Genomic DNA, 17,247 nt, shown 5'->3' with positions numbered 1-17,247 from the left:
GAAAGCTTAGGAAAAGATGAATGTGCAGCATTCAGCAGCAGGATGCTGTGTCAGTGATTAATGCAACTTGGCTAGTTGTACTGCTTGGCAGTTTTACCTCTATGAGGTGCCTGTTACCATGTAGTCCATCTATAATCGTATTGTCTGTAGCCATTTGGACCCACAACATAAACCATGATAGAACAAACAATTCTGGTGTGCCACTGTTCAATCAGATTATTAATAAATGCATATTCATTGTGACAATGAAGCAGGCATTTTCAAGCATTTTATGACTTAAAAAGGCATCTTTTTGGAGGTACAACATCCTTTTGAACAGTTATTAATCACTGTCAGGTTATCTTGGATGAAATGAGTTCTGGAGTTCACTTCCATCCTCCTGAAGGGCACCGTTTATTGTTTTCATTCCAAAGCTTGCCTGCATTTTTAACACAGCATCCATCCCTTGCAATCGTGTAAGCACAGCAAACGGCACTGGCTCCGTTCCTGTTGGGTGAGCCTCCAGGAAGCCTTTAGAGGAATCCCCCGAGCGGGGACACAAGAGCCCTCAGGGCCTTTGTGGTGGCTGTGGCTGGAGAAGCACTTGTGCTGCATGGGGGGGACATGCTGGGACAAAGCTGTGGCCAGAAAGCTGGGCCGGGCTGTTGGGACATGCAGGCTTGCCCTTATGCGGAAGACCTGCACCTTGGTGCTTTCTGGGGGAGTGGCACTGGCAGCGAGGTGGCTGGGGAGGGTTTGGGATGGGAGTGGCTGGCAGCCACAGGAATTGGGAATGGGGATTCCCCAGTTCTGCAGGGGGATGCCCCACCCTTCCCCATCCCCACCCGGTCACTGAGGCTTTCCGGTGTTTCTTTTCATTTCGTCCTCACCAGTTGTTGGTTGTTAAATACAGAGGAAGCCTGATTTCGCTAGTGTTCCTCTTGACAAATTTTTTCATGTTACAAAAGAATCGCTGTTTTCTCAAGATTTCTGGCCTTGACTATAAAAAAACCAGCAGCGGGATGTGGAGGACCAGTCTGACTTGGCACTGCCGTGTGAAACAAAAGCAGGGATGTTTTTTGCAGGTGTGGATCTGCAGAAAAAGCTGCATGTGTGGTAGGAGCTGACCCATTTTCTCCTTGCCTGCACCCTTGGATAAAGCTCCCTGTGGTTGTACCAGCCTTTAGCGGAGGAGGAGAGGAGACATGGGTGTCCAATGGGGTGCTGAGAACCTGGGGGCGGCGGGACGGGTGCCCACACCTGTGGACACACTGTACCTGCCGTGTCCCGTGCTGTGGGTGGGCAGCTGGCGACTCCAGTGTTGGAGTCCTGCACAGGAGGCATGGCTTGCAGGCTCGCCCTCCGTCTGTCTTGTTTGCCTGGGAGCTACATTTTGCATTCTCTTTATTCGACATGGATAATGACAAGGTTTAAACAGCATATCAGATAATTAGTTCTGAATGCATAATTTAATACCACTTCTATGAGTATGGGAAAGTGCCTTGCCCTTGCTTAATTTAATAGGTGAAAGGCAATGTATTAAACTCAGCATGGTGGAATACCTGTCTTTGTCTTGGTTCCAGTTCAGATTCACATAAATGTTCTGCGGAGCTCTCCCTGCTGTCATATGCCAGTTTGCACCATAGCGGTTGTGAGGGGATTTGCTACAGAAATGCTTCTGTACAAAAGGAATAGCAGATCAAAGCGCTGGTTAGGGCTCACTGGTTCCAGTTACTGCCTGTAGTGGTCTGGATGAGAATAATTGCAATAGGTATATCAGCATGCATAAATTACAAACAAACAAAACCCGAAACAACAGAACAGCAGGTAATACTGCATGGTTTGGACACTGTGTCCGGTGGTTGCAGTCTGTCTGTGCCTGGGGCGTTGGTATGGCAGAGCCCACGTGTGAAGCTAGAGGCTCCACTCAGTGACTGAGGAGCAGCGTGGCATTAATTGCCTTCCATCACCTCGGTGACTGCGTAGCTCTCTGTAGCATCATTTCCTTCAGGACAGAAGTGTCAGTGTTTGTTAAGCAATTCAAGATGGTGAGAAAATATTCCTGTGTTTTGTTTCTAAGCTGATTAAAAACGTGGGAGAGAGGCTATTCCCTTCCATTTTTGACACTTCCAGAAATAACCATAGTTGAAATCTGCATGACTTTCATGTTACCTCTTTGAGAGCAATAAGAGTGGTGCCTGGGTGTAAGCCCGACTGAATATGAATTACTGTGCTTTCCAAGCGTGGTGGCACACCTCTCCTTTCTGAGGAGATGTGAAGCTGTTATACGATGTAGAGTGTCACTTGTAATTTCAGTCCAGGTTGCTTTGTTTTTAGTCCTAAAGGTCTGAACACGGTGGGTCCTCTTGACTGGACTACCAGCTTAGAGACAGCACAGTTTAATTTGCTTCCATTTGACTCAAAAGCTGCCCTGACCTCAGTGAGAAGAGAATCATGTTCTGTATGGCTTTGCCCTTCAGTGGAATAAATACAATATTTACGCCCTTACAGACCGTACAAATCCTATCACTTTTCCTGGTGAATGAATGACATGCTTGTTCTCTGAATTAGGGTCAGAGTAGCTGAAATAGCATTTATTGTATTTGTGAGTGAGCTCTGCCTGTCTTCATCAGCTGTAACAAGTTACCATTTACTGCTCTAATCAGCAATTTTCTTGTTAGATGTTCTAATGAACACAAGTTTAAAATTATTCTTACTTCCAGCATTCTCTTGATAAACACAGCTCCTAAAATATACAGGAAGCAAGGCTTATAGAACAGGTTTTGCTTTGGAACATAGGCTGCATTAATGAGTGCAGGAGTTATCATACCAGATTCATCAGTAGTACTAAAATACCACGCAGACAAAATGGCAAAAGCCTTTATTTCTAAAGCTTCTTTAAAAACAAACAAACAAAAGTTTTGTAGCTTGGATGTTGTGGGGGTTTGTGATTATCAGAGTGATTACAATACTGCAACAGACTTGGCAACTACTCTGCTGCTGTGCTGAATTTAAATTATTGCTTAACTGTGCTTGTGGGACAGATCTTTTGGGGATGTGCTTTGGGTTGTAGGAAAGACCCCCTTCTATTGTTTGTTGTTGTTGTTGTTTTTCCATACTAAGTTAATTAAGTGTAAAGCTTCATTTAATTTATTTGTTTGTAAATCTTCTGTTCCATACTCAATCTTTCCCTACGTTCCATATTGGAATTGCAACCAAAGGAGAGTGGTTTTTTTTCGTTTGTTTGTGGGACAAATTACTTTTCTGAACAACAAATTGCAGGCTTCCAACACCGTGGTGTTTTTTGTGCTTCTGAGCCAGAGGGAGGTGTCAGGCATGCCCAGGTGACAGCCCCAGAAGGAGTTATGGGAGGGACCTCCACAGCACTGTCCACTCACCTGGGATTATTTTTTTTAGTAATGGGGAGATTCTTGTGGATTTTAACCCAGTTAGTGGTTGGTGCTCTTCTCCCTTAGCTCGTTCTTCTTTTACTTGAGCCCTTGAGTATCCAGCTCTGTCCTCTACCATTGCTGTCTCCTTCCACAGCAATTTTAGATTCGTTTGCAGATCTGTTAATCTGTTTTTTCAGGAAAAAAAAAAAAAAAGAAAAGCTACTTTGTGTTAACCAGAAAGGAACTTTCTCCTGTTTCTTACAGGTTAGTCCTCACACAGTCTCCATTTTTATCCTGACATTCCAGGCCTGTCTGTGCTGCACCATGCAATGAGACAAGTGATGTTTAATTATTTCGGTTCTCTCAACTGAAAAGCATGTCCTCTTAATCTCCTTTTAAACCCCTCAGTGCCTGATGCAACTCACTTTTAATCAGCAGGCTTCATTCAGCTCCTCTTAATCCAACTCAAATGCTTTTGGAGGCTGCAATTTCCCTTAATCTCCATGGGAGATGAACCCTTATTTCTTTCTGGTTGGGTAAACCAAAAAGATAGATTACCGTGATCCCCGTGCTCCACTGAGGGCTTCCCTTGCCCACCAGTGCAGCAGCCACGTTGTTGTGGCTCATGAAGGAACGTGTGAGCTTGTTCTGTGCTGCCTCTTCAGCCAGCGGCCTCCTCAGTGCCCATGCCTCTGCAGCAGTTTTACTAGAACATGGTGGTTTTACTACAGTACGTTTTGAAAGATGTGCCACTGTATTACTGAAACATCCGAAATACGGCAGCATGAAGCGTGGCCCTACCTTCTGTGGGCGCTTCCTCGCTGTGACTAGAGGATAGTTCAGTCAGGATTGCTCTGGCACCCGACGGCCTAATGGGCCGTTAAGGTAACACTGCCATTTACTCTACATTTTTGTGTTGTTTTTGTGGTGGTGGGATTGGCAGAGCACAGGAGCCTCATTTATGCCCATGGTAATAAAGGCTTGGTGATATTTACTAAATAAAACCAGTTTTTTTTTGAATAGAAACAGATGATGAAATTTCACCTGCTGAAGGCGGCATGTCTGAGGTCAAGTAGCGCCATCACTTCTGCCTTATGGGTCCTAATGCGTCTTGGGCTTGCTGAAATCCACAGTGAAGTTTCCTCTGGTTTCAGTAAGGTTGCAGTTTCACCTCAGTACTGATGGAAATTTTTGTGATAATCAGGCGTGTGATCTGTGAGTCATCTTTAAACACTTAAGGTCCAATCTTAGCTTTCTGTAACACTGCTTTTGCTGTGGTTGCAGAGAGTGACTGGAACAGAACAGCGCTCCGTCCACTCAGCTGTGTTCCAGCTTCTTCACCTTGTTGACATTTTTTTTTAAGTCTTTTTTTCTTCAGGCCAGAAGAAAGAGTGAGATGCCTGTCAATCCAGAAGTGCTCAGTGTTAGCTATTTAACAGCACATTTTTGTTTACCGAGTGGCACTACAGAGCGCATTGCTATAAAAAGTGAACTCATTTTAAATGGCTGCCCTCGGTTGACAGAGGCGTTTGTTTCCTTTCAGCAGCTCCCTAGCAGAGGCTGCATGCTCAGCCTCGGTGGCTGACTGGGACTGCAGATGTCAGCTACCGTCTGCCTCTCAAGCCACAGCTGGCTTTGCGGGTTGCGCTCGGGAGAGGGCTGCCAACCGGAGCCTCGGTAATGTTAACAGGGGAGGTGCTGTCAAGGAAAGCTTCATAGCAGCCCCCCTTTTTGCCTTCTGGAGCCCTCTTAGCCAAACACATCAGAATTCTTCTGGATACTCTCCTCTATAAGGCACTAATAGGTGAGATTGTGTGGGGGTGGCTTTGTGGAGAAACAGATGTTTGTTAGATGGTGAGCTTAGGCCGTATGATAAACTGGGAGAAAAGTGAGTGTAGAGCAAGAGGGATTGGGCTGGCATGTCCCCATGTACTGACCAGCATCTCTCTGCAGCAATGCATGTTTTAGGGGAGGGTGGCTGCTGCTGGCTGCGAACACAAAGCAAAGTAGCCATTCATTTTCAGAGGATTTCTGGGATTAAGTTAAATTTTCAGAGTCATTTAGATGTTTAACATATCTGAACTAGTGTTTCGTGGCTGCTCTCAAAGGTTTGGCTTGGGTGTTTTTCTACACTTCTAAATCTCTAGATTTTGCCATATTTTAAGATATCAATGCTCTGCTTTTGACCTGACAGAGGGAGACAGTTTTCATGGCTTCTGCTGTGTAGTAATCAGTGTGGGTATCAAAGAACCTTGGGGGCTGCTGTGCTGTGAGGGATGACTCCCACTATTTTAAAACGACGACGGAAAAATTAGGAGTGCTGAAAGCAGTGAAGAAATGTTGGCAGCCTTTCCTCCGTCAGAAATTAGAAACTGGTCCTTGAGCATTTCAGAAATGTCAGTTTCATGTTACAACAGGAATACATTTTTTTTTCTTTTGCATATGTTGAAAATCAGATACTTAACCTAAAATGAAATTTGGAAGTAATTTTTTACTCAAGCATTAATCACCATGCTACCTGAGAGAAGGCGTATGAACTAGAACGAATGATCTATGCCAGTGCAATCATTGCAACGTACTGGCAAGGTGATGGACAAAATTTTGAATTGTCCTGCAGTCTTAGGTGTGTGAGTGGGGTCTGAAGTCAAATTCTAATCTTAACTGAAGCATTTTTTAAAACATATTCAAACCTTTTGTGCAACTTTAGTAAATCACTTAGAAAGGGGGGTTCAGGCAAGGAAACATGAGGCTCTGAGTACTTTTCAGCTCTGGCTGCAGATACTGGTTTTAATGTGAACATGAAAGGTGAACTAAGGTGTGTGGCTCTGGCTTTCCAAATGTGAAAATGGAGCTGAGATGGGTCTCACTCTTCTTCCTGATTTGTCTAAAACAAATAAAAAATGAGTTTTTTTTTTTTGTTTTTTTTTTTTCCCCAAAGCTTTAATATTCTATGAAATACTTAGTATGCCAAATGTAAGTTCTCCAGCAGAAAAGTTAGGCAAGTATTTGTGGTCTGTACCGTGGTGTTTCTTGTTAACTGAAACATGGTTTTTGTTCCTTCCTATTTCTAAATGGATGGGGTCGAGATTAATCTCCTGTCAAAAGTTCATGTGCACGAGCATGGGAGAACAGGCCTTTTCTTCTTCTTTTTTTTTTTTTTTTTTTTTTTCCTGTTTTCGAAGCAGCCCAACACCAGCCCATTTTCCTCCTCCTCTGCACGAAGCTGCCCAGGAGGTTGCAGCCCAGACCCGGTGCTGCTGGCAGGTGCCTGAGAGCCTGTCCGATTGCAGACGCCAACCTGGCAGGCACCAGCAGCATGTGCCCAGTGCCCGTTCTCTGCGCTCCCAGCTCGACGTTTGCCTGCCTCTAAGCAGCTTGTGCTCGTGACCATTTCCCATCTTTTGTAGCAAACATTTGGCTCGTTTTACACAAACCAATCTTATGCATCCATCAGATGATCCTACAGATCCAAGCTGGAAAAAAAAAAAGGCCATGCAAAATGAGTGGCATTTAGCTAATCAACACCTCCGTGCAAGGTTTTGCACAGAGTACATTTCCCTGAAAATAATCTATTTGCAGGTGATGAAACTCTTAGAAAGAAGTCTTAATGATGTACTAACCAAGGGAAGCTGTGTGCACTTGTGCTTCGGAAAAATGAGAGCAATCTTTGGTATATCTTCCTTTTCATGGGAATTAAAAATATTTTTGCACCTCCCAACTTGAACTCCAACAGAATTTAAGTAGGTGAATGTGTCTCAGAGACAGCAGTAGTGAGAGGGAATAAAAGAGATGATTCTTTAAAGTGTAGTCCTGAGCAACGGATGACATTAGGAGTGGATGCCAGCACCATTAGCATAAGGAAAAGCTTTTCTCCCTCCCTTCTACAGATGCATCTTGGAGGGCGCTTGCTGTGAACAAAAGGAACCTGCAGCATTAATAGCACACAGGGAGATGTTTCTGGCACAGAGAAAATACTAGGTTGTTGTCAGTTCCTGGAAAAATAAACATAGAGGGAGAACGTGCTGCAGGATTAGGGAAAGGAAAGCCCAAATTACACTAACTGAAATGTTCCTACAAAAAATATTTTCAATTTCTGAAGTTCTGGGTTCATTAATACTTCAATACTTCATATATTGCTGTCTTTGAGGAATCTAGAGGAGCAAGTTGGTTTTAATCATGGAACAAGTGGAATATGATCCCATGAACAGATATTTTAGTGTAAGGGTACTATGATGACATCTTGCCATGTAGATATCACCAAGAAATAGAATAATTCCAAAAGCTTAGGCTACTTGGAAAAAGAAAGCACTAACACATTTGCTACCATGGTTGTCTGCCATAGGGGTTTGAAGTAGCAGGGCATGAACGTGTCAGGAGGTGCATTTTTGCCTTTGTCCTTTGCCCGGGGAACCACGCGTTGCTCTCCTCTGGCTCCTGCAAAGGTTTGGCAGGGTGCAGTTACTGTAGCAGAGGAAAACGTGATCCCAAACAGAAATTCCTCCAATCTTTATTTTCCATGAGATATTGAGTAAGGGTCAGAGGTTCTGGGAAGAAGCATCCAGTGTTCTGGCCAGTGACTGAAATACATTTGATTTGTGGGCTTTTGATTCATTTCCTGTGTGTGAGATTACTAAGGGATTTGCCATTAGGAGATGCATGTTCCAGCGCCCTTCATGACTTTGGGTCTGGAGGTAAGCTATATTTACAGAACTGCAGCTGACCTTTTTGTATAAACTAAAGCCACTGGACACATATTTTGGGTTGGAAAGTTCAGGATAAGCCATCTGTAACTTGCAGTCACTTCAGTAACATAAAAGTAGCAGTAAATAGTTGTTGCTCTGTTTGCAGTAAACATGCTCTTCTGAGAAGGGTTTCCAAGGGAAGCTGGATCTACAGGATTTACTATTGCCAAAAAAAAACCAATCCAACAAACCATTACTTGCAAAGTTTGTGCCTCTGCACCCAGTGCCTCAATGTTTAGGTGGTAGGAGATGTCTGGTTTGCGTCCTCCTCTTAACCCACGTACAGGTGGCCTGGACCTAGGTCTCTGAGCTGTGTGCTGGGGTGACCCTTCTCACCAGGCTGTGGTGGCCCTCCCCAGGACAAGGAGGAGGCACTGGGAAGGTGGAGGCACTGAGGCTTCCTTTTGCCCAGTGTGTGGTGAAGCTTGACTCAGCGTGCTGTTGTTTGATGTTGGCTCCTTGGTTCTTCTCTTTTTTTCAGTGAAATCCTTCTAATGAATTTTGCTCATCCTTCTGCTTTGTAGCTTTTTCTTCCTGAGCATCCTGTGTCAGAAAGCAGTTTGTGGTGAGGAAAGCGCTTCCTGTTTTGCTTGATCATCTTCATGGTTCTCCTTTTCCCTCCATGCTGTTCAGAGGTACAGCAGCCAAGAAGAGCATCTGAAGAGCAAACTTCAAATTTCTCTAATTGGTAGGAATTTGCTTTGTAGCAGATGATCAAGAAAAGAATTCGTAGCTAGTTGACATATTTATTCCCTTAGATGTTTCTAGATGAAAAAATAAGTTCTTACAGAGTTTTGAAAATATTGTTAAGTCATCTAACAGGAACTAGCTGTTAGAAGAGAAATTGTATATTTTATTTTGCTAGGAGTGAAGTAAATAATTTGTCAGAATTTTGACTGCAGTGGGCTTGCTGTTGCTGTTGAAGCATCCTATTCTTTTAATTGAAAATCAGAAACTACAAAGTCTTATGAGGGTTAAGTGCAAGAAGAGTTATTCTCCCCAAAACGGTCAAACAAAAGACTTTGGGGAAAAAAAAAAAAAGTTTTTAACTTATTTTTCTGCTTAAAAGTTTTTTATGATATGCTTATCTGTTGAAATCAGCAGAACTATCAAGATTTGCACCAGCTTGGGGACAGCATTTTCTCAATACATTTTAAACTGCAAACTCTTAAAAGAGTATGTACTTTTTTAATAGAAAGGAATTGTCTGTTTCAAGGTGTATGTGAAGACTGTGCGGACAAGTTAAATGATCTAAAGTCACCTGGAATTCCTTTTCCTAGTGACATATTACTTAACTTTGCACATTTTAGAGAATGATCTGTTGCCTGCAGATGAACAGTCTGTTTGTACTCCCATTAAATTCTGTGTGGAGGTGTGAATATGTATAATTAGAGACCTGGGGACAGGCTGTGAAACAGAAAATGAGAGAGGAAGGCTTCCCCATTTGTGAAGTGATCTCAGTGTCACCTGCTAATTAAAGCAACCTTCCTGTTCCCTGGATGTTTTGTGGCCTGTGGGAGCACTGCAGCACCTCCAGATAAACGTGGGGCAGGGACAGCTCAGGGTAAAGTATTTGCTTTTGGCTCTTGAGGATTTGAGTGCTGGAAGATGCATTATTCAGGGCTTGCTGTGGCTAGCTTTCTGTGATCTGAAGTATATTAAGGGTAGGAAGTGTAGTAATAATACTATAGCTCTTCACAGAAGGGGCAGCTGAAGGTGAAGCGCATGGCAGAAGACGACGGTGCTCGGCGAAAGGTAGTGTAAAACAGTTTGTTGTTATTGTCGGATGAGCCCAAATGTATTGTCACACCTGTGCAGTTCAACAGAAGTTACTTCTATAAAAGGATGTTCATCAGCAAATGGTCTTCACTTCAAGTTGCAGACCAACGGCAACATGCTTAGCAGACTTAAAAAACATGAATGGCCACTTGACAATTGAGGAAGGCTCCTCTGTCTTTTTAATTGTTCACATGGGCTTCTGCTGTGAGCTGTTGCTTTCTGTTAGGCACAATCTTGAAATGAATGTTAATCATCTGACCTCAGGGCTCAGATGTTATACTTAACTGTCACGCAGTAGAAGACAATCAGGTTGAAAGATGAAAGTTTGTCTGGAGGAAACAGAGTTCAGAATTACCATCTTTGAAGAATTTACAGTAAATGCAAAGTTAGGTATAAATACATTGAGGTACCACACGGAGGGTTTAGTAGGCAGTAGTTACAGGGGAAATGCTCTAGGTAGGAGGCTGCGGATTCTGTATCTTGCTCTTCTCTTGAGATTGCTGGTGCAGTAACAGAAACCTCAGACTCTGCTAAACAGAGTAGGGGTTTCGAGGCACTGTACAGCAAATGTTTCCAGTGCATTAGTAGTATCAACCTATCAGGTTTTCAGCTTAGAAGAACAAGCTGGATGCTTTTGAAGAATGTTGTGTAAAGCTTCTTCATGATTACAGTGCAATTCCCTAGAAAAGTCAACTAACACCCACAAAATCTTGATCCACTAAGTAGTGGGGTAAGGGGGTGTTGGTGTTTCTGTCCTGCTTTAATTAGTTACCTGCACAGATGTTAGGCATGTGGATGTGAGGGGGTGGGCGTGTTCCTTTGCAGGGCTCCATCTCTTCATGTGGCTAAAGTGCTTGTGTAGATAGGCTTGAGGCTTGGACTGTGGGTTCCTTTAGCAAGGTTGCCTTTTCATTGACGTAGCCTTCAGCTGAGCGGTGCTCTGCAAATTTTAGGGAAAAACATAGCCCATACAGACTCCACATAAAATCAGCAGTTGCATAGCTTATAGGCAGTTGCTCTGTCCTTTCTTTTTTTTGTTCTTATGCCTTTTGATGGAGAAATTTAAGGGATAATGTGCCTTGCGGGGGAAGGTGGGAATGCTGACAAGACAGATGACCATCCCTGGAGCTTGGGTAGGTCATGGCTGTCCGTAGAGGAAAGCAACAGCATCATCTTGTCAGTATCTCTGCCTGCTGTTCTCACATCTCAGCTGCTTCTTCTGGCTTCCTTGTTGCATTACTGACAAAGTTTAACAAGGCATATTGCTAACGCTTGTCTCATGCTCCCTTGTCAGTCAAAGCCATGTTTGCAAGGAGCAGAGAAAATCTCCCAGTCTGAGGGACCTCCACAGTCACACTGGATAGCCTCTCTGAGCACCACTGAAATGATTATTCAACTAAATGTTGTTGTTTTTAAAGCCCCTTGCTTACATTTTCATTGCAGCCTATGGATCTATGTTTGCTAACACTGGTAACAGCTGCAAAAGGGAGCGTGCTTGTCCCGTTGGGTGGCTTCCCTCTGGGAGGTTGACTGCAGGAGGGGGATGCAGGGACTCCCCAGCTGTGCCCTGCTCTGTTGTGGCTGCAGCTCTCCCTTGCCTCACACCGAAGCACCCAGGTGCCTCCCACTCAGGGACAATTTTCAGACTCCTCCAGTGAGTGGAGGAAGGCAGAAATTAATCTGGAGGAGAAATTGTTCTGCTTGAGCAGGCAAACTGTCTCATTGGCTGTGTTGCTTTAATCTCTTTTTATGAGCTACCTGGAGTACAGAGCTCTTTATCTGACCCACCATCAGAGCTGGCGGGGGCTCAGCAGGATCTGTGCTAGTTTCAGCTGAAGGTTTTATTGGCTTTTGCCAGCTGCTTTCCCCTTGGCAAATCTCACTGGGAGCAGACCCAGACCAGGGCATCTCAGAGCGGGCAGCTGGGTGCAGCCCCCGGGAGGTGCGGCAGCAGTTGTTACCCGAGCACTGCACTGCAACGGAGCCGAGCTCCTGCTTCTCCTTCTGGTCCTGGAAGGCCCCGCGTGCTCCATGGCAGATGGGTGGGAGCAGTGCCCACGTTTCCCAAAGGTGCAGTCATGCTGGCCGGGTGCTGCCTTCCGCTTGCTGCAGCCGGCATCACCACCCGGGGAAACTGCCTGGCTCATGAAGGGAAATTGCGCGTCCTTGCCTTCCCTTGGTCCTCCCGTGATTGCCACCCCATCACTGTCAAACTGCACCCCTCGGCCTGGGAGCTGGGACTTGCCGCCGGTCTCTCAGGGGCATTGATACGGGGTGAAAGCTTCTTGTCCCCCAGAGGCACCGGCCATGGGCACATGGCTTGCTGGAGAGGCCAAGTTCCAGTCTAGAACGTATCTGCTGCATGCAGAGATTAAAGTGACATCACGGAAAATCAGTGATAGGTTAAGGATCACAGACATTTCTGTGACAGTTTCATTGTTAAACCTTTGCTTTCTGTTTCTTAAAACTTAATATAAAAATTTGCATGTAGCACACGGTTTAAAAGGAGACCTTGAATGACGTGGTACAGGTGTTAAATTCAGCACAAAGTGCCATGCCCTCTGCCAGGCAGACGCTGTGGCGGCGGGCAGCATTAACGCTGCTGCTCCCCGAGCAAGGTGGCCCCTGTTGCGTGCACCCCCCCGTGCCGCCGCGGTGGAGCCGGGCGCTTTGCTCCCACAGACACGGCGCTGGGAGTGGAGGGAGGCTCGTGGGAATGCCGGCAATGCACACCCCTTCGCAGAGCCCTCGTGGGTTTGTTGCTCTTTCCCCGAACCTTTTGTTTAGAGTACATCAGTGGGAAGCTTAAAGGCACTTCAAGCCGCTTCCCACCCGCTTTCCTTTTTTGCGCTTAGTGAGAATTACAGATGAACCGAGCCTCATAAGGTTAATTGTTTCATGCACAACTTGAGTCTATTTTGCAATTAAATACACTTCCATGTTTCACAAACTCTTTTCCAGTTGGATTTAAAAATGACTCGTGCCTCGCATGGGAAATGCCTTAAACTCTCCCCATTCACCAGACAATGCATTCAGTGCCAGGGACGAGAAAGCCACTGTTATTAGTAGGCTTTGTCTCAAGCTTTGTTACTTGCTGTTACTGCTCTGAGTCATTTGTGTTTAGCTGGACAGTTATTGTATGTGAGTAATGTAAGTGATGAAATGGGAAGTAGTGCAATATTAACAGTCAAGCCTTTAGGCCACCTATTGCCTCTTTTTATTCATACAGTGCTAACACGGCGTTTTCCAACTCCCTGTTGCAACACCTAGATGCTGCCACCAGGCAAGTATTTACTAGCCACTAATTATGGCAGTGTTTTTTTTTTTTAGGATAACTAGTTGTTTTTGTTTCCTACTACTCCTGTAGCTGCATGCTCCCAAGCTTGCACCCCAGTGTGTTCTGCCAAAGGTGGTTTATTTCTTGTGTGCTGGTGTCTTGTTCCTCTGTGGTTGGTGTTGCGTTTCTGAGGGCAGGCCTATGAATTAATGTTCAACTGGATAGCTCTAGCAGACAAGAAAGTAAACCCACAGGCAAATAGTGGCCCACCACGGGATGAAGATTTGATTTTGAACACTAATTGTTCTATGTTTTTTTTGTTGTTAATAAAAGCAAAACAAGATAAAGCATCGTACTTCACCAGAGGAGGCACACTTCAGCACGAGCCAGTTACGCGCAGCACTGGAGGCATATGACCTGGGTAAAGCCAAATCTCTCCAACTGGTGCTCAAACCCATCTTGGCTGCCACTGGAGAACTGGCAGCTGCGGAGATGCAGCCTTGTTGTCCCGAATGCTCATCTGAGCTAAACTTTACTTTGTGTTCTGCCGTATTACGGGGTTTGGCAGGGAATCTTCCCGATGCTGTGTGCAGGTGTGTGCTCACAGTAAGGACCTCTGGGGGTTTGCTGGCTTTTGTGCCAAGACAGCGACCGTCAGGTTAGTACGCAGCAGCAGGGGTTTGCCCCAGGCTGAAATCTGGTGCGTGAAATTCCTGCCCTGCTTCCCCCTCCCCTGTCTGCATAGAGTGGCCACGTGATGAATTCGTACATCAAAATCAACCAAAGGTTTCACGGTTAGCTTTTGTTGCTGTTCATTTTTTAGGAGCCACGGGCTTATTTAAAAACTCCCTCCCCGTAGATCACTCTCCTGCATTCCTTTGACATCTCAGGCACTTAAGGAGGTGATTAACATGTGGCTGTTCAACATCAGCATGACTTACCAAATATAAAGAGGATGTTCACATGCTGGCACTGCTGACTTGCGGGGTGGTTTTTTGGTAGGTGAGTTTTACTCGTGGCCATATCTAAACAACCAAAATGACGTGTATTGTGAAAGTTGCAGGGGAGTAGTGTAGGTGGTCATGCAGGTTGAGATTTGAGTGCTGGCCTTTCCAGTGGTGATCTGCTGATTGCGATCAGGACGTTTGCTGCGTGACTGCTCGCTGTGATTAGAAGTGCCTGTTAGACAGCAGGAGTCCAGCTGTGATGCACGGAGGGATAACAGATCGGTCCTGATTCCTGGCCGTGGCAGCTACAGCTGCGTTACAGCGGTTCATGCTGTACCATGGTAGAGCTGGAGTAAATCTTCCCGTGGAAACTGAATGGCACCAGCCTGTGCCCAAGTCCTGGGCTGCTGTTTGTCTCTTCCATGCTGTTTCTTGCAAATGTTTTTATAGAAAAGAGAAGGACTTGCCTACAAGGCAGACTTGTAAGAAACATGTTTTCAAATAAGGTGCAAAATGTACTCACCATTCAATTTTCTGTCCTCATTAAGTCTGTCAGAGGTGAGTTCAAGGGAAAAAATAGATGGGAAGAGCTTGAAAATGAAGACTATTTACAAGGAAAAAAGATAAAGAACCCAACAAATATGGAAAAAGGCTGAAACTCAGTGGCTTGAGAGGCGGAGGGCAGACTCAATTATCATAATGTTCTGCAGCTGCGCTAACATGTATTATTTTCTCTTTACTCTCAGATATTTAATACACGTGTGTAGCCAGTGTTTTCTTTTTGCTCTATTTAATGTGTGCAGTACAGAATATTTATAAGATGTGGTTCCTAGTTGTTACAACGGAACAGAGATTTATGTAGCAAAAAAAAACGACCCATCAGTGTTTGCACACACCACAAATGTAATGATAGATACAGACTAATAATAGAATGTGTATTCCTAGCTGAACTGAAAGGGAAGAAAAAGCAACCAAACTTCCACTGTGAAGCTGGAATTACATTTTAAGGAAAAAAAAATCTGATAGTAGTGGTCAAGTAATCAGTTGTTTGGACTTTTGGACCAAATTTGCATAGGATGTGCAGGGTGAATCATTCTCTCTTGTTCTTGAATACGTGTGAGATTTAACTTGTTCATCTGTTTTGTGCTCCTGGAGGTTACGGGGATGTGCAGAAGAGCATCCTCCCAGCTTCTAGCTTGCAGGAAGGTGTATGTAGCCAGCAAGCCCCTAAATCCTCTGTGTCCCGGAGCTTCAGAGCTGAAGCTCTGAAATTTGTTTTTCACCATGCAGGGTACTCTGAAGAAGGCCCCATTGGGTTGCATGAGTTTTGGGTCTTGAATGGGTTAAGCTGCATCTTCCCTGTTTGAGGTAAGGCCCTTTTCTTGTGTTTGAGCTCTGTCATAGTGAGGCAGGCAGGAAAAGGGTTAATGCACAGTAGTATATTATCTGGATGTGTTTCCCATTTACCTGACAGATGATGCTACGCTGGTGAAGTTTAATGAACAATTGAATGAATCATGCATTGTCTTGTGATGCAGTCCTTGTGAGAAGGAGAAGTACATAAATCTGCAATCCACTGAAAGGAAGGAAGGTGGGAGAAAGCGCTCAGATAATTCTGTTTCTCCACACTGATGTGCTGTTTGTCACTGAGGACTTCCCTACTAATAACTAATTTAAAAGCACAACCTTTGTTAAAGGAATTGTTCCATCAGCAATCTTTTGTATTTAACTGATGGTTCAGAAAACAGTGGTGATGGTAGTAATTTCTGAGCTGAGGGAAGAACAATTTACTTTTCCCCCAGATTACTTTCTGTATTTTGACAAACACAGTGTACATTCATTTCACTCTTTCTTGTTTGGGATTCTTCTTTCGGAGTTAGCAGTTTGGTATGTGAGATGTGTGCATGCCCCTTCTAAACTGGAAGGTGTGCACCATTTGTATCGAGGAGACAATTACAGCTTGAATACATTCGATTTTCAGTATGCTTCATTGTAAGCAGGCAGAGAATAACAGCTAACGTTTTATATCAGCTGCTGTTTGCTTAAATAAGGTGTTTCAGTATTTGCTGGAGTCTGTAAGCTCAGTCATTTCAAACAGTGGTTAAAAACACAGCGGGAGTAATTTAACGTATGGATTGTGATTTGGCTCTCTGCGGTCTCCGTCTCCGTGATGGGTTTTGCCCATTGCCGTGAGGCCGATGGGAGGGCTGCTGGTGTGTGCTGTGCGCTCTTTGTCTCGACCCTTTAAGATGCTGACTTCCTCCCTGCTATTTCAGGAGGTCATTAGTGATGATGAAATTAGAGGTTTATATCTTTAGGTCCAAGTCATTATTCCTAATTTAATCAATGCATTTGAAAATGCTTCCTCTAATAAAATTGTAATGACTTTACGTGATTTGTCATGCTTATCAGAAACATGGCTTTAACATTTTCATATTCAGAGGCTCTGAGCTTCTGGAGGGGAGCATACATCACATCAGTACATCACTGCTGCACCAATTTGCTGCCTCTCCGTCTCTCCAGTGAATGGAAATAGCCCGGGCAGTGCGGTGGTGGCAACGTACGGCCAGTTAGGCCCTGCAGGCAGTGGGAAATCCTGGGAGAGGTGCTGGGCCCGAGCAGGGCTGGTTCTCTTCTGCCTTTCTGGTGGCTCAGCTGCATGCTTTGTCTTGGTGTGAAATCATCTATTAGTGGGCTCGTGATAAAGAAGAGAATAACCATCTGTAATGTAGAGTTTGACTGGAGAAATGGCTTTTATGTTGCGCAGGGAATGAGATAAATAGCACCCCACAATGGGAACGGAATAACTAAGGCAAGGCCAGAGCAGTGGTGTTACAGCAGGGCCAGGTGTTCGCTCAGGGATTTGAATAAAATGCATCTCAATGCTTGGTTCTGTTTGCGAGATTGTTCCTGGAAGGTGTTAAGACTACTATTTAATTCAAATTACCTCTGGTTTTTAAACAGTCTGCGGTGCACCTTTGTGTCCGGGCAGGTGAGGAAGGAGCAGGAGACATGAACTTGCTGAGTGCCAGCTCTGTTAGCATCCTATTTGACCCTCAGCAGCTGCTGCTCCATGCATTGTTCTCACAGCTCAGCTGGGAGAAATTCAGATTGGGCCCTTGGTCCCTCAC

At 44.7% G+C, this 17,247-nt stretch overlaps 1 protein-coding gene across 4 annotated transcripts in view; it reads left to right on the top strand.

Annotated features, from left to right (window-relative positions):
- Positions 1-17,247, top strand: part of PLCL1 (phospholipase C like 1 (inactive)) — a 194,217-nt gene that overhangs the window by 115,418 nt on the left and 61,552 nt on the right. Inside the window, exon 1 of one of the 4 annotated variants that reach the window (XM_035331592.1) lies at positions 9,531-9,868. The exons of 1 other annotated variant lie outside the window; for it this stretch is intronic. In XM_035331592.1, coding sequence (XP_035187483.1) covers positions 9,839-9,868 — 30 coding nt within the window. In that variant the 5' untranslated portion in view covers positions 9,531-9,838. Of the gene's footprint in view, positions 1-9,530; positions 9,869-10,776; positions 11,026-11,323; positions 11,363-17,247 lie in introns of those variants that run through there. 2 more of the 4 variants (XM_035331591.1, XM_035331593.1) reach the window with 2 other exon arrangements.

This window comes from Oxyura jamaicensis, chromosome 7 (assembly GCF_011077185.1).
Source record: "Oxyura jamaicensis isolate SHBP4307 breed ruddy duck chromosome 7, BPBGC_Ojam_1.0, whole genome shotgun sequence".
Classification (NCBI taxonomy): domain Eukaryota; kingdom Metazoa; phylum Chordata; class Aves; order Anseriformes; family Anatidae; genus Oxyura; species Oxyura jamaicensis.
The sequence above is the reverse complement of the archived record's forward strand: the minus strand, read 5'-3'. Positions and strand labels throughout refer to the sequence as shown.